Consider the following 24,666-nt stretch of genomic DNA (forward strand, 5'->3'; position numbering starts at 1 on the left):
GCCGCGTTTTCAGCGTAAGTAGCACAGCAACATTACAGAACCTTTAGTAATAATAATCGTTGAATTTCTTCAATTTGCCACCATTTTCTTTTATTCAAGCCTTCAAGTAATTAAACAAGATCTTCCGTTCTAAGTTTAGAATTTCAATGAGACAGACAACTAGTTCTAATTACTCTATTGCTACTAATAATATTTTAAATTGTTCTATTCTATAGTTACAACCTAATTCTCGCAACAGGCACACTGACCGTTAGCTTTCGTTGAATAGCATTGGTCGTACTTAGGTGGATGTCATGAAAATGCAATAAAACATGTGTACTATTGTGGGCATTGTTCCTGCTCATGATGTCAATAACTAAAAAGTACATCCCTTTCCCAACTTCCCGAAGGCATGTCACACTGCATATGCCACCCTTGAAGCGTGTAACGTACCTGTCAACATCTGCAGTATTGCCATGGTGTGCTAGCCGGCACTTGCCACAGAGTTGGAATATTCAAAGAAACCAGCAGCTCGTCACAGTTCAAGTGAGCGATATTTTTTATTGATCGCTAAAACAGTTCATAAACAAGACAAAAAAGAAACCATAACGTTTTACACACCCCTCCTCTTATAAATGAGACAAGCAACGCTCCCAGATTCAAAAAGGTGAGTACAGCTTCATCATACACAGCACATTGTACACAGTTCGTCACATGCGGCGAAGCGGCAATCTACAATGCCCAGCAACTGGCGCATGAGAGTTTGATTATTCTACAGGAGAGAAGAAACCCAACACAATGCACTCATCGCACCCCGCTCAACTGTACCTGCACTACCACAGTGGGGTAAGCTATATAAAATACGTGCAGAGGTGGTGAGGCACGGACCTCCTCCGTACTAATGCCGGGGGTGTGCTGTACTAATACGGCACACCCACAGCCGTGTCACTATACTGCATATCGATCCGTATTACAGGGCAACCACACAGTGTACGTATGGTTCATCAAGTTTCTGCTGCACAACAAAGACTACAGCTCCACTACTGCACGGTGCTTACATATGGGGCCCAAATTTCTACACTGTTAACTTTGTCAACATGCACTGTTGGTCCCTGGGGCTTCATCGTTAAAAAAAAAAGAAAGAGAGAAATGCTCCGCCTACAAATCTTTCACTCGTTCGTCTTCATCGTTACATTTTCACCTACAGTTCGGCAAACCTATACGCAAGCCTTTGGGTGTTTTTTAGAGGAACATAAAGAAAAACCAGTACGTGTTAGCACTACACTAGATGCGGACAGCTCTGAAGTCACTATTAGGGTTGTCTAAAGTGCTGAATCTCAATTTAGGGTGTGATGCTGTCGCGCACTGCATTACTGAGTTCAATATGTTACTGCACAGGTTTGCTTCAAAACAAACAACAAACACAGCTTTATGAGACACTTTTCTTTTTGTCATAGTTCCAAGTACAAACATTTAAATGCAATTCGCTCGACATTTGAGATTACACTCATACACTGACAAGAATGTGATCTAAAACCAACCAAAATAAAATGCTACCGGCTGAAAATTGCACAATAGCCCAGTTCAACGTGTTTTTACCAGGGATGGAGAGACATTCGCAGTAAGCCTAAAAGGAACAGTAAGTCATCATCATCATCATCAGCCTGTCTATGCCCACTGCAGGGCAAAGGCCTCTCCCATGTTTGTTGTTTAATAGCTTAATTTTATATCTCTAAGTCGCACTATCTCACGCACTGTAGACGTATTTGCACAAATACTAAGCAATTGCATACGAATATACGGTAAGACTGTACCCAGAAAACATTACAACAATATGAATTAATGATGCATAATGCAGCTGTGTCCGTCGCTTTGACACACAGGGCCTCAGCACGATTAGCAATCCATTATCTATAAGCGCGCCTGCCTCCAAATGCGCTGGTGTCAGTGCGGATGCACATCATGGTTAATATGTCACACATCACACATTGCTATCACTACCACAGTCGTCATCAGCAGCTTTGTGCGTGTTACCTAAGACATGAAAGTTGCTGCTGCGCTAGCATGCTCAAAGGTGGAAGATGAAGCATTTGAGTACAGCTTTAACCTCACGTACTGTAATGTGATCAGGACATTGTAACTAACGTTTCAGCATATGAATTCATGCTGCAGTGAACATCTTCGCGACATATTCACCATTAACTATCGTTTTGCTGAACACGCTAGCATTCAATAATACACGCTTTCAGCCACCCCAAACCTGGCTTTCCTACACAGCTTGGTCGCCTTGCAGCTGAGAATGTAAAAGTTGTGCACTGTATTTAGCACATGGTTCTAAATTTAAAGCAAGGTGGTGATCCTGAAACAGAAACTGTTGCACTGTATTCGTGCAAATAAATTGATATATATATATATATATAATGTCAATTATATGTCAATTGCAGCACTCTTTTGGATTGGTTTATAACAAGCATGACAGAAATAAAACTATATTAAATTAGAGATGCTTCACAATTGAACATGAGGTGGCAGCCACTTAAGTTCATATATGTTTAAAGAAAAGCAATAGATCATGGTGGAGAACCTGAAAGCAGCAACAGATATCTGTATATCACTGCATATCAAAGAGAGGTTTTAACCTGATCATCCTGAGATAACATAGCAGGAAAGTTTAAGATGCTTGAAGCCAATTAAATTAATCTCCCCAGTTCACTGTTTTGTTAATCCGCTGATATCAATTGAACCCTGTACTGCTACGGTCCTAAAAACATCGACATCAGCTCAATGACTGTGCTGTACTGCTCGAGAAAGTAATGCAAGATGCAGTATGTTCATGTTTGCGACTCGTGGCACTTCATCAGATACCAAGACATCTTTCTGCGAAGCACATCCCAGTAACAAACTCACGTGAGAAACAAATTGCATCTTGACAAACAATCATCATTTTCCTTTTCTTCCACATGTGTCATATTTAAGCCTCACTTGTACTAAAGACACTGACAGTTCAAGACGACATAGGCTATTGAATAAAAAAGAAGATTCATGCTACAGAGCAGTATCCACTGTACATAGCCTGACATCCTGGCCATGATAGGACAATGGCCACACATGAATCACCTGGCCATTAACGTTTTGGGCATAAATTCACACACATGTGCTGCCTTCTATGGGAAGAAGTAAATTATAATGGGTACTAAACGCATCAAGTAAAGAACGAAGTTAGTACCGTGAGTATTAAGTAGCCCACACCTACCGCATTGCCCATGAACAACAGCACTGATTCTACCGTTGAGTTGTACAACCCAGATAAATTTACCCGTGCAAAAATTACACTTGGCCTCACCATAAAGCTAATGCTTAAACTTTTGCGTAAGTGGTTTCAGTGTAACAAAAGTCAAGAAAGTAATAATCTAGCAATGCTATTCCCTTAGACAGCACTGTTAAAACGGATTAAAAGGCACGTTAAAAGCTTTCAAACAGTGGACAAGACAGAGGACGTAGCATCAACTGAGAACACTGGCAGTGCAGTGTTAAGAAATGCACGAACAACGTGGGCTTCTGTTCGCAAAGGAGCTCAGCATGCCTCGTTCTCCACATACATGTAACAGTGATGCAATGAAAACATGCACATGGTGCAAAGTCTAGAGATACATCAAGAGCAGCAGTCCTTAATTGCACAGAGCAGTAACCTGCCGAGCTGTACTCTTGCTCGCGACAACAAAAGCCTAACATGTAATATTGCTTTCAAGTGCAGCTCCTTTCATAAGATGTGAACAACATTAATTATCTAGCAATTCAGCAGCTGACTTCAGGGGCAGCCCTAAAGGGAGGAGGGGAGGCCAGCCCCTGCCATTGCCCCTATCATATGCAGTGCCAAGTGATAAAGTGTCCTCCCCCTTCCCCATCTCCGATGAAATATTCTGGTGCCACCTCAGGTTTATTTCACTGCCGAAGGATAACATAATCAATTGGTTTTAGACAAACATCCAACAAGAAACATTTACAATGGGAAACCATGAAGCTATTTCATTACCAGAACATTCTTGACACCAACAATTTCTCAATAACATTTTTTTCCCCAAGGCAGGCAGAGCTTGCTCGAAGCAAGCGAAAATGAAAGGAGTGTCTCACAGATTCCTGCATTAGCTGTCACACATGACCAGTTGCAAGAAGAGAAGTAAATGCTGCTATCTGAAAATATGAGGGGCATGTACATAACAAGGGCTTGAAAAGTTACAACTGATCAGCTTGGTAACAATGTCAACAAGGTTACAAAGACATCTCATAAAGCGGAAGTGTTTTGAAAAGATACCTGCAGTATTCTGGAGTCAAAGCTTCAAATAAACCACTATTTGAAATTGAGCCGTTCTATAAAATGACACTGCCACACTTTCATTTAATTTTCAAGCTTCTGTTCTTAATATGCAGTTATATAACATAGCGCTTATGAATATCACAAGTGACCACATGTTATCTGTATTGGTGGAGCAAACTTCATCTTTCCAGCACTCTGAATCATGTATGCAGTGAAAACACATCAGCATGTTCCTGACTTTCTTTTTCCTGAGACATAAATAATGAGATGGCACACTCAAACTGCACCCAGGAACCACATGTAAGAAATGGCTCTGTATAAATATATTTGCCAAATGATGAGGTTACAAACAAGGTGATGTGTTGATAACAAGTGTTTCTCATATCTTACAGGTTAACTATCAAGTAATACAACTATTATATTTTATAGCAAAGAATGGCTCTTTGCTTTTTTTTACAACTCACATAACCCAAAATACACAGAAACTAGTGAAGCTTATATGATGCAACTATAAGTTACCCATATAAGTTATTTTAGCAAAAGCCTGCACAGTTAATTAGCCTTGCTAAAAAGACAAAATAATGTTCAAGAATAGAGATACCATGCACAGAGACACAAAATGTGCAGGCTCATTATGTTTTAACGAAATTTTAATAACTTACTTGATATTGCATGGCATGAGGTAAGTTCACTAAAGTCAAATTATAAAAGCACAACACCACTTTTGCATTAGTATAGCAGTATTTATGACAGTTCATGAAAAGCCTGTGAAGACACAAATGTTAAACTAATAAAAATTAATTAAAAGTAGTTAAATAATTAATAATTAAAACAATTAAAAAACACAGGCCAACACCCAACAGACGAACAAAAGAGATTTGAGTACACTCTATCAGAAGTTGGTATGGGGCTTGTTTTTGAAGGATATTCTTAAACTATGTACAACAATCATGCCAACATCAGAAGCCTCAGATACTCTGACCACTAGTCCTAATGTGAAACCTCATCTCATTGAAGCCTGAAACACTCAACATCATGACAAGCACATGGCAAAGACCAAGTGCTGGATTAGCCAGTGACACTTAGGGTCATGATGCACATGCAGTAATGACGAATTAGTGGTGTCCACACAAGTAACAGGTGTTTCAGGCCATACAAATCTTCTGTGTTCCCCGGTTGCTACACTCATCTTTACAGCCATGTGCTAACCCTAACATACGTGTGCCTGCCTCAAAAGGCTCTATGCTGTGGCTGTGTACCGCTGTCCATTTTTCTTTGTAACAAGTAAGCATTCCCACATAGCAACAGTTCATCACGCCAGCTCATCACGCCAGTCTTATACAGCCTTACGCATATGCCATAAAAGTGCTGAGCAAGTGTCCATGACTGAATAACATTTAATAAGAAATCAATTAATCCCTCGTTTTCAAAGTGATTTCAGAAAAAGTTTAACACATGTTTTTGATATAACAAAATGCCATGGCAAGTGCTGAAGAACATAACTGACTGGGAACAATATGTTGAGCTCCCAGGTTGACTGCTGGCTATTAATGACTACTGTGTCATTAAATTAAGCCTGAGAATATTTCACTTTTTGTTCTTACCCAGACATTGCTAATCAAGAGACTAAGCAAACGAGAATACAACACGACTTTTAATCACTTAACACTGAGGGTTGAGATGCTTCAAAAGTAACAATTCTGCCACTTTTTTTTTCTCTTGAAATAAGGCGCTAGGCAGACGGTAAAAAATATTAGGTGATGCCTGACGGTTGCAATTTCCATTTCTCAAACTATCAATGACTTCATCCGTATTGCAGCTGCGCGACCAAACAAGCATCCATTCCATTTTTCTCGGAATTATCAACCAGATCTAGGAAGGCATCCTCCTCACTTTATTGACGCAAGCCCATTTCCTCAAAAGTGGACATGACAAAAGTAGCAAAGTTGATTCCATAGCCAGGGAGAAAGCATGATTAATAAATTCAAAGACCAGTTCACTTGGGGATCCCAGAGTGCTTTAGTAGTACATTCCAGCAATATCGCAAAATTAAACTAAGAAATATATCTTAACCATGCCGCTGTTAACAAATATCCAATTTCCCAAAATTGTTCATATTGTGGGCATTTATGATACACATCTTCTTCATCTTTACATTATCATCATCATCATTGTGGGTTCACCGTGCCTGTTCGCTGCCGGGTCTTCGGGCCAAATAAACGTCTGCCCAACCAAGACCTCATACATTTATTATACGCAATAATCATATTGCTATACTCAATTGTATTAACACTGTTTTTGTTCGTTTTTCCAAGTTTTTGATGACGTACAACAAAGCAGCTTGTGTAACAAGGTAATAATAAAAAAGCATGATTCTTAGAAGACACTACCATTTCTATAGATGGGCAACACATGCCCCTGGTGAATTATCGCATCCAGGATTGTTCATAAGCATGAACGTGTCCCAATGAGCAATACGGGTAAACAGCACTGAGCATGTAACAAAGGACTGCTACCTTATCGGAAAGACAATGCCTCAGCAAGAAGTCAAACAGTTACTTTCTGCCTCACAGATTACAGTGATCAGCGTTCTTTCTTAACAGCAACCAAATGCATTGTGCTGAAGCCTGGCCACATAATGTGCAGCCGAGTTCCACAACAGCGTGCAAGTGTTCCTCGGCATAAGCTTTGAAAAATTTCAACCAGGTCTGCCACACTTTCCAAGAAAAATTCGTAACACCAGAACAATGTGAAGAAACAAACAACCCACAAAACAGAGGCTTCTTTCTTTTTTCTTTAAATGCTGTGTCTGTACTCTGGCTGCTATATAAAGCCAACACTACCTACCTACAGAGTGGTTCAAATGCATTACATGTGGAACTGCAGTGCACATGCACAGCCGTTCTACAGCGTGGCGACACTAGAGATTGCTGCAGGGAGTAGCAGTGTTAATAAGACAGAAGGGCTAGCAGTGTAGAGTTACATGTGCAAGCTACACAATAAGAAGCACTTGGGTCAATGCTTCAATCATGACTCAAAAACAGCTTACCCCAGAGTTGCACAGAGAGTGAATGAATTCATTCGTAAGTAAGGCACATACATTTCTTCACACATAGAGTGGACAACACTGTGTTAATGGTGTTACAAGTACATCCTCACTCGGAGGTAACAAGAAAGAATGCATGTATGACGAAACACAGGCAGTTAACATAGCTTTCACATAGGCAGCATCTTCCAAGCCTCTCCTGAAAAAAACACTAGTACTCACGTATGGCATGCTATTGGGACAAAAGCACGTTCACACACATACGGAAGCACGCATGCACACGCAATGCTGTCTAACTGCGAAAGCAGCGCAGCCATCTAGGCAACTTGCTATTGCATTTTCCACATCGTCACACCGAGCATGCATTCCTTAAAAGCTCAGTGCAACATGATGAAACATGCCAAGAAGCTTTAATAAGGAAACTGACAAATGGAATGTGGAATTGTGTCGTCGCTCGTCTAGGCACATGCAAACTGAATGTTTCATTGCACAACCAAGAACTGAGTTAATCTCGCTTAAACGTGTGCATGCTTAAATAGTGTTGTCAAAGGTGAAAAAAAAAAAAAACCTGTCATGAACTGTGCATACAAAACGTGTGCAATCCAACACATTCTGTGGAATGTATGAGGGGTATTCAGCAGTGGTCTAACCGCAACAAGGCTCGCAAGTCAACAAGACATGAGAACATACAACATAAGTGAGAATGCTAGGTGCAGTATCACTGTACGCATTACCACGCATACATAGTGAAAAATGTGATGGCACTCTTTTGCTCAGCCTCAAATGAATATAGCTTGGTGAATGTTTGAGTGGTACAAATATTCCAAGTGCCTCACAATACTTAACTTTAAAGAGTGAAAAATAAAGAAACGGTTTTAGCTATGTATTAAAGATGAAAACACTGTTCACACACAATGTGGTATGAGTGATGTTACTAGCCAATGGAACGCTGAAAAAAGACTGACAATACAAAGTCTTCCTGGGGACACTTGAGGCAACGTGACCAAAAGAAACTCAAGATGCCTTGATGGCAGGTGAACATGCTGTGTGTGCAAGAATTCACTTTTTTCAACAATGAGTTGCGTGTTGGATGGCAGAGTCAAATCGAGAAAATGCAGTAGCAGAAAAAAACACAGTGACAGAGGAAAATTCTGAAACACTACCGTTTCAAGGAGCTGGCTGTGAGCACTCGGGACTAGCTGCCACATTCAAAATTATATCACAGACTCTCGCAATGCGATCAAACCACTAGCAGCCAAAAGGCACCAGAAAAACAAAAGGAAAGACAACGGAATCGGTGCCCACTGGAGCTTATGCCTAAAACAAGACATTGTTTAGATACTTTGAACAGTAGTTCCACTGAGCGAGCGCTTTAAGTAAAGTGCTGTATTTAAAGTAGTGTCTTATGCATGTATATATATATATACAGGGTGTTTTGTTTTTACTCACACAGATCTGTTACGAAAGGAGAGGGTTGACTAACCGTAACATGTAACCTACCTTTCCTGACCAGTTGATGGGCATGCCAGATGCTGGATAGGGTACACGACTGTCTCTGTACACAAGACATCTTTCTTGAGATTTTGAAGCATTACTGTTGATAAAATTTCACAATGGAGCATTCAGTGCCTGAAGCAAAGGTTGGGGAAGTGACTTCTGGGTAACCACAGCGACTTAATTCAAATGACAAGGATAAATATGACTGTCTAAAGCCTTAGATGCAGCCCAATGTTGCAAGGCAGAGACTATATCATAACAATATAGGAGGCATGCATGACACAATGGAGGACACCATATTGTTGAACAGTCAGAACTATTAAAAACCCCATGTCATCTGAAGCAGCCCACTGGAAGCTGCGAATAGGACAATAATATTGTACACATGACATTACATAAATACTCCCTACAAACTGTATTTGCATAAACTGTAAATAATTAAAATGCTTTACCTTTTCACAATTGACAAGTGCTAGAAGGACGAGGACAGAGGAAAAAATGCAAGCGCTTGTCGTGCTTCTCTTTTCCTCTGTCCCCAGCCATTTAGCACTGCAGCTTTTTACTTATGAGTTACCACTATTTCGTCGATGTCCCTCTTCTGGTCCTTTTCTTACCTGGCAATTTCAAACATAAAACACTACATTTCAAATTATGCTAATTATGCTAAGACACTACATTACAAATTATGCTAAAATACAACAAGGTAACACTTCTTATTGTTTTTTCAATGCACCAAGTCCAATGACCAGGCATATGAAGCTCTGATTAAAAAAGCCAGCCCAAGAATACACCTACATAAACAGACTTTTCAATGTAATCAACCACAAAGTTTCGCAAAATGCAGCATAGCATGGTCAGCCAGGTGACGTTAACTTGCTATACTTGTGGTATATATGAAGTAAGCAAACTTTTATCAATATTATTTTTAAGCCTTGATGGTGGCTGTCACATGCTGCATCAAGTCATTCAATTATTTCTGAAACACCAAAAAGTCAGCTCCCACATTATAGTAGCTGTCATGTTATGCTCATGCAGATGTAATGGCAAATTTCAGAGTAACACATCAGGTGACTGTATTCTGAGATGATCGCTTTTGGAGACATCGCTAAACAGTCCCTTTAGATGCGCACTGAGTGGCTGGTGACAAAAACAGAAAAACTGACGGTGCCATCTAGTAGTTCCAGCGACGCCAATTTTATGTCGCGGTGCTCTGCAGTGCTCTTGACATGCCTGGAGTAAACGAGCTCACCTTATCAACATTGGTTGGTGGTTAAGGCTAGCATTTCAGTGACATAGATGACAATTTCTAGTATTCTTCCATGGCAGATGTGCAAAGCATTTTGGCTGACTTCTGTGAATATGCCGTTCTAAACTCTAAATGAAGATACATTTAGCGCAAGCGTGCGTTCTTCAAAAATTATACTGCACTTTACACAACAACACAAAAGGACGTTAAAAGCATTTTTAACACTTTTTATACCTTGAGCAGCCAGAGCCAAGCTTAGCCATGGCATAAAAGCGAGTATTCACTCGAAAATGCCAAACTCAAGCCGTTCTGCACTCGTACAGTGTGCTCACTCTTGTGTTGCGAGAAGTTCGACAACGCCAACGGCCAGTGCAATGACAACATTATGGGCAAGTAGTTGATTCCGTCATTGAACACGTCAGACTCTATGCCATGCAATGTGACACCGTCGCTGAATGTGATCTCGGAATACCGCCCCAGATGCCTGTGTCATACCTGAGGTCTCTTCATGCATCTAAAGCCCTTGGTTGTTCATTGGAGCTGCCACAAAAAGCAAACGGCAGCAGCACAAGTATAATGTTGATGCTCAATTTCAATTTCTATTGTGTATTGCGGGAAACTTTTTTAAAGGAGGTTTTCAACAATGGAGGCTTTCAAGTTAAAATGATCATAACAATCCCTGTGGTGCATGTTGCCATGACGAGCCTATCCACTCGATACTTTCATCAGAAGCAAAAACAGAAATGAGAAATTCTTGCACTAAGAGGTAAGAAAAAGTATGCATTGAAATACTACTCAACATCTCTTACAATTAGAGCCTCAGTGACACGAATACTCTAATCTGATACATATGCATACACTTATTTAAGCACAGCTTATTATCATACGATGAGACAAATTTTGATCAAGTAATGCCTCATGTCACAACTGATAAAAATTGCTGTCAGGCAGCAAGGTTCCCACTATAGTCGGATGGTAGGAATGGTGTGGTCATAGGTAGAAGCATGAAAGTGGCTCACTCCACAAGTAAGCTTTTGAGCTTGATTGGCAACATCAAATGCATTTTGTGCGGCTGTTTTCATAGGTAACATCCAAGCCTGGTAAGCCTGCATAAAGTTTTATGAGGGCAGGCTTGCCAGCTCACAACAGCTATCACTACAGCACACTTTTAGTGCTACAGTACGCGTCACCGGAAATCACGCCAGTTATTGTAGGCTTATTGTGCTATCGGTGATCATCTCAGAGGTGGGATCTCTGACATAAGTACGCACTCAATCATTCAGCAATTTCCATGGCATGCCTATGCTTTCAAAAAGTTTGCTGGTTGCTTACAGACCTCAATGAAGGAAGTTTGCGTGCAGCAAAAAGATGCAAATCGAGTTCATGCAACACGGCATAATCAGTAGAATGCCAACATTCACACTAGCAGTAACAGTGCAACAAACATCGAGCAGATGGCATTGGGCTAACAGAAAATGCGCAGCTATCTCGAAATGTAAAGTAGATGATATTATTGCACTAAAGCGCAAGATTGAGCAAAACTCTAGTTGATAAGCTTTCCATGCTTCCGGCATTGTAAAAGGCAATGAATTACTTTTCTTTACTGTAATTAAGTTAACTTTATAGCACTGCCGCACTAGTTGGAACTCTATAATCACATGCATGCCCAAAAAATCAACTGGCCGCTATGACAAACTTTCCTAGCATTTGAATGCAATGCTGCTGCTTCATCATAAAGGACTTCATTATTTATTACATAAATTTTTGGTGTTCTAACGTTTGCACACATGTACCTTTTTATAGAACTTTCAGTTAGCTTTGGGTGTGCAAACGAAAACTGGCGAACAACTCTCACATTTGTTGCACTTTTACTGCCACGGGACTTTGTTAAAAAATGACAAGGCATGCGAAGCCTTACTAAACATAAAAAAAAGTGAAGTCACTATCTGCAGTCAATACCATTTATAATGCAATATGGGCCCCAGTCGCATTTTAACTATTTTCACACATTGAAGCGTGAAAGTTTTCCTGCACTGCTGTGGCTCCAAGAAGAAACGTTGGTAAAATGAATATTAACATTGAAATGATGCAAGAATGATGAATAACCTGAGGAATGCACAAAAAAAAAGTCACCATACTGGCACTTGTCTTTTTGTTTTAGCGCCTCCACAAACATTCACCTTCCTTCAGGCCACTCTAATATTCTATGAAGCGTACATATTACATCTAGGACGTAGTACATACTGAAAAGCAGCGTTATCTGTTAGGTACAGTTTTTTTAATGACGGCAGCATCAAGTGATGGCCAGAATGCATGAGTGATGATTGAAAATGAAGTGATCTAGTGAAACAGTCACGCCCACTTCCTTCATGTTCTGACATGCCCAGGAATAGTATATTGCCGCTAACGATACATTTGTGCAGCTGTCACTCAACTTCAGTGGTAGGTGAATTGCAAAAAGAAAAAAAAGAAAACACCATGTATATACATACCAATATACATAATATATATGTATAATATTTGTATGTACTATTGTACAGGTTCTATTTTATGAAGGAAGACTGTATGCTATATGCACACTATAATAATGCCTACAACTGCTATACAGCTCTTTATGTACAAGCCTTTCTTGACGACACAGGAAAGTGTCTGAGGAGAAATACCAGTAAAGCAAGACTGACGCTAGGAGAGGAAACCGATGACACAAAGTCCTCGAGACAGTGTCGTGTGCTAATAAGAAGCGGCTGATCTCACTCCAGCTCACACTTCCACAAAAGACAAACAATCTTGATGGAAGAGAGCACTAAAATCATGGAGGACACTGTTCTCGAAACAGCAGGTACACAGACTTTGGCGCTTCAACAACAGAACCGACTCCACATAAACAGATTGCCAAGATAACAATGCAAAACAGCAGAAGTAGGACAAGCCTTGCGACACAATGGGTGCCTCAGTGAGCAACATGAACGACAGCTGCCCACTCCTCTAAAACTACACTAGCCAACAAGGCCACCAACATTGCGTGCGCGGCCATGGAAGAAAAATACTTTGTAGCAACACATAGTATCATGTATATCACAAGGAACCGAACATAGGCAGGTTCATTAGCTTGGGGTGTATGATCCAGCACTGGACTCCATACCTTTTCGTACACAGCATTCAAATGAAATGCTAATGAAGTTTTCAATGTTACTTCCTACTTCAATGAGCAGCGTGGCCCTTAAATACAAACACTCATAACAAAGAAAAATGTGTGTGTCATACATTACAATAAATTTTCTCATCTCACCTAAGAAGGGTAATGATTCCACAGCGCATGAAATGTTTGCTTGTTTATTGTAACATTATGCTGACAAGAAGCATCTATGTGCAAAAAAAGAAAAAGAGATTAACCATTATAACTTTTTGTTCACATTGGATTCTACAAGTAGCCCTATTTTTATCACAACTATTTAAAAAATTATATTGCCTTACAACATCGCTATTAAAATTAAGTGTGCATTCAAAGTGAGCTATCTCCACAGCTATCACATTAGTCTCATCATAAGCATGCAGAGTACGAGTACCAAGAAACACGCAACAAGAAAGCTTGCGAACGTGTCTTCATGGTCCTCATCAGCTGAAACAAGGGCCTGGTATATCCAGACAACACCAATTAAACAACTGGCTTTTGACTTGTTTAAATAAACTCACCATAACAGCCCGCAATCAGGCCATAAAAGTGGTATGCTGCCAACCACCAGCTTCCTAACCTTTTTTACTGCAAGCAAGCATTATTCCCAGCCATACTTAATGTCCAAAGATGTGGGAGTTATGAGCTGATGTCCTTTTATTTTACGGAAATTGAGACATTTTAAGAAGCAGCAGCTCCTCCTTGAAGTATTAACCAGGCACTACAAAGGCAAAGCACTGCCCCTGCCCCTATGTGCCTACAGTGACCATACAAAGTACATCTGCTAGAAAGAGGTAAGCCTATCGTCTATGCTTTGGAGCTGCCAGCTTGATGTGTCCGTTCAACATGAGATCATAGACTATTAGCCCCGAGAACGAACACTGGCGGCGCGGCAGTCGCGGCGATCTGACGTCACGGCAAGGGCTCGCTTGCGCCACGGCCGAGGATTGCCTTTTTCTGCACCCGCCGCGCCCGCCACGTACCCGCTCTTTCGCGATACGGTGGTGATTACTGCTCATTCTTGCAATGCAAATCTCCCAAGGGAGAAGGTAGGAGTTTACACTACTAGCGAAAGTTTAGTAAGCTGTAGGAAGTCTGGATAATATAGCTTATAATGGGCGAATTTCCGTCCGAACGGAAGCTTCACCGTGAAAATGGTGATGCACGAGAGCAAGACATTCGTTGTTTTCACCGCGTGCTCCAAGACATCGGTGCTAAAAAAATTTACGCTAATGGTTCTAACTTCATTACAACTTGGCGTAGACTCCACGGTTAGAACACACGTCCCGAAGATTACAAATTAAATTAGGACGTTTTCAATTCACTAACTACATTGCGGCTTATCGTACAAGTTATGTATGCCTTTGCAGATTATCTAGATGATTTGACAGAATTGCACTTTCTGCTACAGAAGACTTTAGATGAATCTGTCTATCGTAAATAATCACTTAATACATCCGGGAAATTAAACAAAATAATACTGCCATGCACACAATGGTTTCGGAAATTCTGAGGTGTTAGTATACTTGGATTATGTAAGCATTTCTTCTCAACACTCGTCTGGGATTATGTGGCCGTGTACCCTGATTTGCATGAACTGTTCGTCCGATCAACCGCCGGGTCATGAGCGGTAATGTCAAATTCTCGTGGGAGCACTGTTGATAACAATCGTCTGCAAAACAAACACCTGAAAGTCGAAATGAGCGTTTTGAACTGTTTCGATGGCACTCTCAGTAATGTGGCCCACGTATTAATTGAACGTCCTTCACATTAATGAGTCAATTAATGGTCTCGCACGTCATGTCCACATAAAGGTTCATGATGCTCAGGAGTATATCAAATGCAAAAAAAATAATAATTCCTGAGCTGGATATCTAAACTATAGTACTTATACAAGTGTAACAGCGCCGTTGCTACGATGCTGCATGAATACACAATCTGACAGCAATAAGGAGTTTCCGCAATTAACCTCAACTTTTTTATGTTGTGAAATGAAGCCCCGAAATTATTGCGAGAAAGACGTGAAACTAAACAACATGATGAGTGAGCGAGTACAGAAGAAAAACAAACAAAACTGCGGCAGTGTTCTCGGGCGAGCGCTTTCGAGACATTTTGCGAAGCTCTGAAGCTCTGAAATTATTGCGAGAAAGACGTGAAACTAAACAACATCACGAGTGAGCGAGTACAGAAGAAAAACAAACACAACTGCGGCAGTATTCTCGGGCGAGCGCTTTCGAGATATTTTGCGAAGCTCAATACTGCATGCGCTTTCCTAATCGTGCGCGGGGCTTGGCACACCGGCAAGAACGCTGTCCGCCAATCGCGGATGCGTCCGATGCAAATAACACTTGTGGAGGCGAAGCCATCATATTTTTTAAAGGAATCACCCGTGAACAACGCAACCTAATAATGTGAATAAGGTGTCTTGCATGTCAAGACCACGATATGATTGTGGGACACGCTGCAGATTAATTTTGACCGCCTCGAATTCTTTAACGTGTTCCTGTATCTAAGTATATGAATGTTGCTTTTCACACCCGTCAGAATGCGGCTGCTGTGGTTGGGAATTAGACCCATCCCCGAAGTTAGCAGCGCGGCACAACAACAAACCTGGTCACCGCTTTCAAAGTGTGCACGACGGCGCGCGGGCACCGTTGGGGACTGTGAAGAAAAAATGCATATAACTTTTTGCCGTTTTACTAGGAACATTATCGATGCTGTTCTTGAGACAGGCAAAAAGCGAACGTAAACAGCGGCACAGCGCACGAAGCAAGCGCGTGATATCCCGGCGCGTCTCGGCGGGCGTCGAAGAGTCCTTGCCGTGACGTCATCCAAGCCTCCCGCCAGGCGGCGCCACTCCAACTTCTCGGGGCTAATACCACAAGTTTAGAAGGTAGTGATAACTGAGGCTGATCGCTCTGAGGAACATCGTGCAGCTACAAAGGCTAACAATAGCCCTAAGCTAGCAGAAGTGCGCTCTGCGAGCACCGCAGCAAATGTTATACCTGAACCATTACCAAGAATGAGCATGGTAGCGAAGAAACGCGACTCTTAAACACGTTTAAAACAGACCGATGTGGGTATACATCAGTAAAGGTGACTACATTATATAAATATGTACGTGAAATTTAACCTCCCTGCTCAAGCTTATGCACTTTCACTGTGCCCCTTCCAAAGCATATATCCTCATGGAGCAGTATAGACATATTTCGTAACCTCCAGCCTTACGCTATCACTAGCGTGGTGTCTTCATCCCCCTGAAGGTCAAAGGGCCATCCATATTGAAAGAACAGCGAATTGATACCTGCAGAGCACATAGTATATGGCACAAACAGGAGGTCATAGTGCGTGAAAGCTCTGAGAAAGAGGGCAAGCTAAGAAAATATTGTAAGTTAGTGTTATCTCTCTCTGTCATCTACATTCCTTTATGTTTCTTTTTAAATAATTTGTTAAGCAGTAGTAGTGAATTAAGGTAACACATAGTGTACCCCTGCTCAACAAAAAATCAGGTCACAGGTCTCCATGTCAATAAGACACCTCTAAAGAAAAAAAATATGTATAAAAATAAACGCTGCTCTGATATTTAAGCATACAACTTATGCAATCTGGCACAAAATGTATGGATACTAAACCTCTCCTGTGTGTCCTGAAAATGCATGCTTTTTCTTTCTGTATACAGGCCTCGAACTTCTTTTCTCCAGCAAACTATTGCATTGTAAATACTGGGAACAAAGCAAACAATACAGAAGCTTATATAGAAATGAACTAGCACTCCTGAGAATTGCCTGAGCATAGGTACCGTTGTAATGAAGTGAAATAAAAGAAAAGCTGGCTTCCTTTATATATATGCATATACAATACACCAACTAACACGGAGGCAGAAGAGAAAAAGGTAGAAGCCACTTTTTTTCTATCATTTCCATGTCACATCAGTCAAGCTGTATTTAGGGTCAGCTTTAATGTGGACAAGACTTTCCTCTTACCGACCGAGTTTCTGTTGAGCAGATGTCCTTTGTACAAACAGAAGAAGAAAGAAGGCTCAGTGATGATGAGAAGTAAGCACAGAGACACACAAGTGCCTCCGTTCACCATTCTCCACAATGATCTCTCGTTGCGCTTCTGCAGCAATGCCACACGCACGTGCGCACGTCTAGTATCTACAAAGGTGCCTCGGGAAGGAGGCCTGCACACAATGCCCACACAGGGAAGTACGCTTTGACGGAACAGCTTAAGTGAGCAATGTGAGGAAAATGGAACAATGTTTCTGAAGGTGCAGTTGAAGAGAGTTTGAAGGAGGACGAGGATGGGCTCAGTGGGCAGGTGCCAGCAAGAGCTGCGACGCCACAGTCAAGGCTACGAGAAGACGAGAAAGAAGACGATGGCAGCCACAGCGACGCAGACGATGAGCAAGATGAACGCGACAAGGCAGGCTAGCTGGCAGGGACGCTTCTTCTTGGCCACCTGCTCGTTCGCAAAGGTTCGGGTAAAAAGGTGGAAGGTGCCAAAGAGGTGTGCCAAGAGAAATGGATTAATTACTTGGCTGCTAACCTGGACACACTAAATCCTATTAGAATGGTGCTAATCTCGGTTGGGTGGTTCTCATCGAAAGGATGGGACTGCAATATAACGAAAGATTGACAGTGCTACGGGAATGGCTAAAGAGCTGCACTAAGGCAGCATTCAGAAAGGAGTAACATTAAGGAATGTAATCTATCAGAAACATCCTTTCTGAAACTCATCGTTATGCTGCTAGCATTGTCCTTTCTGCATGAAATTATGATTAGGTATATTGATTGATCAAAGCCTCCTCTTTTAGAAAGTGAACAAGGTCATCTGAAGGTCACGATAAAATCAATTAAAATTATAGGTATGCGCGGTCACCAGAAGCACAGAGTTTCCTAGAATTACCTAGAGGGAACTCTGGCGTTGCGATTGTTCAGCCACCATGGGAATGATGGGTAGCACACGGATTTGCCTAATCTTTGTGCTTATGGCTTCGAACGCACTTGTGGCTTTGTTTATTGCTGTGTTTTGGCGTTCTTTTCGGATAAAAGAATGGAGTGTTGTGAACTTCGTGACCAGATTTGAATTGATGAGCCTAAAAAGGTTAAAGTGATGAAGTGGAACTGCTGACTTTAGCTCACCTTCGTCTTGCGACAAAGCGAATGCAGGTGACGCGGAGCCAAACGGAGCCGAAAGAACGAAGTTTAGAAATATCCGTGTACTACCCATCATTCCCATGCTGACTGAAGCGCCATGCGTTGCAGGTCCCATAAACACTAGCACCACAGTTCTCTCTAGTGTATCTATAGGAAACTCTATGACCAAGAGGATGTGCAAGATAAGAGTAGTATAGCTCTTGGTGCTCTCAATACCATCAATTCTTTGCTGTTCTTTTTTCCTAACACGATAGAAGGTACTCCAATTTATGGCTTAGTGTCAATTTGTGATGCTATAATATACTTTGAAGTGCAGCTATGATCCTCTGCTGGCAACACAGTGTAATCTCAGTTAAATAATTCCTGCCCAACAAGGACAAGCCAATAAATAAGGACCAACATGCTTTGCTTTTTTCAAAAGTGGAAAAAAAATTAATTATTTTATGAAGCAGATTACTGGGAACAAGCTCACCAGGTTCTCTTCAGAACTGGTGGCAGAGGCAGGCCCAAGCAGCCTCAGGTTGCTGGACTGTGCCATTTCACTGGGTTGGTGAGCCTTGGACAGTTTGTCATCTGGAAAGCCAAGGCATTCCTTGCTCACAGACACTATCGCGTGATAAGCAAACCTGGGTTTCATTGTCTAGTTTTTGCACTCTCAGCAGCAGCCTGGATTCGTACACAAATAGGTAAAAGGAACTTCATCGATGCATGATTGGCTATCACTGTTAGCCAACGATACTTGCACAGTCCCAGTTGGTAAGTGCAGCCGAGCCAAAAATCCTAGTGCATTTGATCAACCAAGCTTAAAGAATGCATGTATTAATATTTAATTGCTTCATAATGATGATTACTGTGAAATTACACAAACAGTGGTGACCTTTCAAGTATGGCTCATTTTTTTCACTACAGCCAAGTTGAGAACATGAGAACACTTTCATTTCCCTCTAGATGTGAAAAATGTTACATTTTTGTTTATGTTGCATGAATCCTTAAGTGAATGCACGAGATCACATTGATGATCTGCCGTCTCTTCGTTCCCATTGTTTTATTGTTCACCTTTGCTTATTGCACCCTTTCCTTTGCAATTTGCAATCAAGACATTCGGGGGCTTCAGAAGCAGGAGGACAGGAGAGACTGCCAAAGTCATTATCTTGCCTCGATCATGATCACCTACACAGTGCGTGTGCATAGATGCATATCGGCAATGGCCATTTTTTTCGTTTCCAGCAGCGAGAGCCCTGTGGGATGCCTTTTCCCATAGCACAACCTTATGTGCAAACTGTGCCTTTTTCCAATTGCAACAACTGTCCATCATCATCATTCACAAGAGAATAGTATTTGCTCTCATCAGGTCAAACCCAACACAGCCTGCTGTCAGCACACATTTCAACTCTTCTAGCACTCTTTCTTTTCATAATCAAACGGATGTTACCACTGTTAACAGCAAAGCTGTTCAGCTCGGCGTAAAATGTCTGTTGTGACTCAAAAACCTCGTCTCGTGTTGCCTAGCAACCAGCCACGCCGCAGCTGGGCAACACCTGCCATAACTTCGCCAAGCCACGCATGCACATTAGCTAAGTCACACCCACAAACAGAGACATCGCGCACAACTTTCGCTCTGCAGTGCATAGCCTAGCCTCGCATCATGTTACCTAGCAGCTGCAGCCACGTCACAGCTTTGGGCGCAGCTATAAATGGCTGCGCCCGATCGTGCCCAGACAATCATGGGGCGTCCTAAGAAAGTGTGCACTTGCAAGGAGGAAGTCGCATCTCGAAGGGAGACATGTCGGTTGACGACAACAGCAACAGCGGCAATGGGCCGATGCAGCCTACTTGGTCGGGGAAGCATCCGCGAATAGGCGGTGATGAGCCGATCCCGACTACACTCGACGAGAAAATGCCAGGGAGGCGGCGAGAAAGTTCGACTAGCTTCGCTGTACCAAGCTTTGCGCGACTTTGTGAAAACTTCCCGTGTTTTTTTCATTACTTTTAATTTTCTTATTCTTTTTCTTTTCAGCTTGTTTCTCTATCTTTTTTATTTCAGTACCAGCATAATAAACAAATAGTATTCATATGCTTCCACCACCTCATATTTCTCAAGCATAGTTGACGTTTTCTTTCATGAACGTTAAACAATTCTCTTGTTATTATTATTTTATTGTTGGCAGTGTTTAATGGCCAAAAAGGCTACACTGGCTATAGTGTGCCAACGCTATGAGATTCTACGCTCAAAAGTGCTAAGAATTTATATTGCGTTTGTGAATTGATTACTGGGTTAAAGAAAAAGATCTAGATAACTCTCATGTGTCAATAATGATGCTATGATGAGCAATGATTACACTGTAAATAAAACGTTAAAGAGGGTTGGTGTATAAGACCACAATATTCTCTTGTAACTAAACTACTGCCTTATGTATTGCCTTCAAGCCTTTAAGGGAGCCATAAATTAAGCACATCCAAACACAAAAACGTTCCAAGAAGGTTGTTTAGCTCAGACAACCTAAAACAAACTATCACAAAAGTACATATACATAGCTGTTCAAAGCAAGGCAATCACAGATTCCCCAAGATAAAGAATCGAAAGGTTACATGAGAAAAACACGACGCACCTGGATTAAAGATGACGTAGTCAACCATGGATCCTAAAACCGCATCCGTATGCAACGAATCACTGAGTGCACGTATGTCCATAGTAAGCCTGGGTACAAGAACGTCAAAATTTTGCAATGGTACACCACACAATGTAACTAGATAAAGCCTCTCCAGTGCAGGCAAATAAGAGAAAGCACCAGCTGTGATAGCGCTGGAAAGATTACAAAGCTAGGGAGGATATGTTCATGGCACTAATTACAATATTTTGGACAAAGACTGTTCCTAGTCGCATCATGCAACCTCATGAATGCACGTCATTTATACTGTTAATGCATTCTGCTGGAATATATGACCGAACCAGGCTACCACAGAGTACTTGTTACAGGGTGTCTTTCTATCAGAAAGGAACATCAGAAAGAAGGTACCGATATATTGATATTGACATATTGATAGAAGCAGCAGTGAATGTATAAGTCCCCCTCGATTGCTATTAATCAAAGTGAGTGTGCGTTTTTACATGCAATGTGCTAAACTACAGGTTTTAATCGCCTATTTCCTTCTTGCAGTTTGCTCTGCGCATGTGGGGTACCTCCTTTCTGGTTTCTGCCTTCTCTGTGTCCTATACGTTCACTCGCCTAAGATGTGAATAAAACAGTTGCAAATTTTCACAGGTGTCATCGTTTCTGTCTATGTGCTGTGTTTTTTGCTCAATCCTTCCTTTCTGAAAGAATGCACCAACTAGCCCCTAAACGTGTACTATTAGTGTTCTTTCCAATTAATGAACCTTGCAGTTTTGACTCTGGCTTTCTCAACTGTATGCAGTAAAAAGTTTCCTCCAATTAAGTAAGCCACTGAATACGAACTGAATGCAATGCTAATGATGAACACAACTGCAATAGAAATGAAAGTTGGGTGCACTGGTAATAGTTCGTTTTGCAATTGCAGCGTGCACAGAAAAACAGAGCACACCGGCATTAAACCAGCATTTGTTTGTTACACTGTCATTTATTATGCGCGCTACAGTTCAACAAATGATAAACACACTCAATTAAGTGCTCACTTTGCCAGCTGCTTCCAGCTATCTCGTTCTTGCCGGTACTTGTCAGCCGTGGACAACATCAGGGACTCGCAGACAGCGCTGAACATCTGCTCCATGCCACCAGTGGTCCCCGTGTGCACGAACTGAGCTTTCACCGAACCATCTGCAACGAGAAATCGCAACCGTGCCAGGAATGTTAGGATATCATCAGTAGCACACGCAGTGTGACAATCAGCGATGTGACAACCACCTTGAATTATGCTTTTATTGACAATGTGCTGCCTCTCGGACAATTTCCCCCCATATACGAGGGTTGTACCAAAAGTAAGGTTCCCACTGAGCTACAGCCTCGAGGGAAGGCGCTAGGCTAAATCCGACAACAGTGCCGTGCGCAGTGGTTCCCCCTCTCTCGAGCCCTCCCGTCCGCGAACCGCTACATCGCACAGTGTTCACTTTGCAGCCGTCAGAGATGGAAGTGTTGATTGCCGTTCCCACCAAGTGCGAGGTTCGAGCAGTAATCTGTTTTCTCCACGCAAGGAAGTTACTGCCCATGGAGATTCATCGGCAACTGACTGATGTTTATGGTGAAGAGTGCACGTCCGTTCAGCACGTCTGCAAATGGCGCAGGGCTTTTGCTGAGGGTCGCACGGAAGTTCACGATGAAGAACGAAGGGGAAGACCGGTGGTTTCGGATGCGATTGTCCAGAAGATCAACAGTGAGCTGCTGAAAGATCGGAGGGTCACTCTCCGTGAACTTGTTGAACGCAATCCTGGAGCTTCCCACGGCACAAATGAAAGAACCTCTTCCCCAAGGTAAAGGAACACTAGCTTAGGTCGCAAACGCTTTAAGAGCGACGATGAAGCCCAAGCAGAGGTCACACGCTTCCTCAACAGTTTGATGGGAGGCTTCTTCGATTTAGGAGTACAAAAGCTGGAGCACCGTCTTGAAAAGTGTGTCGAAAACAATGGAGCGATGCTGAAAAATAGACAAAAGTGTAGGCTTTTCAACGATGTATAAATTATTAACAATAAACAATGTTTTCCATTTGTAAAAAATATGGGAAGCTTACTTTTGGTACAACCCTCATATTCTGCAACAGCTTCACAAGTTATTGCATACACTACCTCCCCATGAAAATCTAAGGTAAACATATTGATGGTAGATTCATATTACTGCACCTCAATACTTTGCACTGAAAGACCGCAGCACAGTCGTGGTCTCGACGTCTTTTATTCAGCAGAGCCGCCTGACCAACGCTCAGAACGAAGATGACGCTCACAGTGATGATGATTACATACAGGTGAAGAGAATGAAGGAAGCATGTTGTGAATATTGTGCTCAAACTAATTTCCCCTCGCACTGAAGCAGCCAACCTGGCCGCTGTTTATGAGGGTTGTGTACGTCGTAGGAATGGTTTTAAGCGGAAAACATGGACAACCTCTGTGCCTTGGCAACGGCTGTCGGAAGGCATGACAACGGGAGTTACCCGATAGTTCACGGGAGAAGTTTGCTTGACGATAGCGTAAGGGCCGATAAAACGTGGCTGAAACTTATCACATAGGCCAGGAACTCGCGTAGGGGTCAACAGCAATACTTCATCTCCGGGATTGAAGTGAACGACGCAGTGAAAGTCATCGTAGCGAGCCTTCCGATCCTGTTGACTCGCCTCGGTATTGAGGCGGGCGCGGTGGCGAGAAGCGACAAGGCGAGAAATTAAGTGCTCACGCGACGACACCGACGACCCTACGGGGACATCAAAAAAAGAGACGTCTAGGGGAGATGTCGGTTGATGGCCGTAGATAAGAAAGAAGAGTGAGTAGCCCGTGGTGCGCTGCGTAGTGGTATTGTATGCGAAGGTTACAAATGGCAAGATGGTATCCCAGTTTGTGTGGTCTGCGTTGATATATACGGAGATCATATCGGAGAGAGTTCAATGAAAGCGCTCTGTGAGGCCATTAGTCTGGGGATGGTAGCTGGAAGTCGTCTTATGGATGGTGTTACAGGCATGGAGAATGTCCTCGAGTAGTTTCGACAGAAACGCCTTGCCGCGGTCACTCAAAAGCACACGCGGCGCACCATGTCGCAAAAAGATAGCTTCCAGGAAGAAGATGGCAATGTCCTTTACTGATCCGGAAGGGAGTGCAGCTGTTTCGGCGTACCTTGTCAAGTGTTCTACTGTGATAATCCATCGCTTACCGCTTGCTGATATTGGCAGTGGTCCGTAGAGGTTGATCCCAATGACCTCGAATGGAGCGTCAGGACATGGAAGAGGTTGTAGGGGTCCCGCGGGAGATGAAGTGGGTCGTTTGCGGCGCTGGCAGAGCGAGCATGAAGCAACGTATCGCGCTACGCAGGTGGAGAGTCCAGGCCAAGCAAAGCGACTGCGGATGCGTTCATAGGTTTTGTGAAAGCCGAGATGACCAACCTTGGGGTCGTCGTGAAATGCTGCCAATATCTGTGCTATAAGTGAGCGAGGAGCGATGGGAACCCAACGCTGCCCTTCGGGGTGGAAGATATAGCGGTATAGGATTGAGTTCTCAATCTTGAAGTTCTGCAACTGGCGACGGACGTGGGCGTTAGGAGGACGCGAAGAGCCATGAAGGCATTGCATAATGGAGTG

The 24,666-nt window shown here is 42.4% G+C and overlaps 1 protein-coding gene across 2 annotated transcripts in view; it reads right to left on the reverse strand.

Annotated features, from left to right (window-relative positions):
• Nucleotides 1-520: 520 nt before the first annotated feature.
• Nucleotides 521-24,666, reverse strand: part of LOC119387375 (uncharacterized) — a 36,589-nt gene continuing 12,443 nt past the window's right edge. The window contains exons 5-8 of one of the 2 annotated variants that reach the window (XM_037654745.2): nucleotides 22,067-22,208; nucleotides 21,024-21,112; nucleotides 18,887-18,987; nucleotides 521-11,189 (exon numbers count right to left, since the gene is read on the reverse strand). In XM_037654745.2, the coding sequence (XP_037510673.1) occupies nucleotides 11,046-11,189; nucleotides 18,887-18,987; nucleotides 21,024-21,112; nucleotides 22,067-22,208 (476 nt within the window). In that variant the 3' untranslated portion in view covers nucleotides 521-11,045. Of the gene's footprint in view, nucleotides 17,717-18,886; nucleotides 18,988-21,023; nucleotides 21,113-22,066; nucleotides 22,209-24,666 lie in introns of both variants that reach the window. The other variant, XM_037654746.2, reaches the window with a different exon arrangement.

The sequence above is a fragment of the Rhipicephalus sanguineus genome, chromosome 3 (genome assembly GCF_013339695.2).
Source record: "Rhipicephalus sanguineus isolate Rsan-2018 chromosome 3, BIME_Rsan_1.4, whole genome shotgun sequence".
Taxonomy (NCBI): domain Eukaryota; kingdom Metazoa; phylum Arthropoda; class Arachnida; order Ixodida; family Ixodidae; genus Rhipicephalus; species Rhipicephalus sanguineus.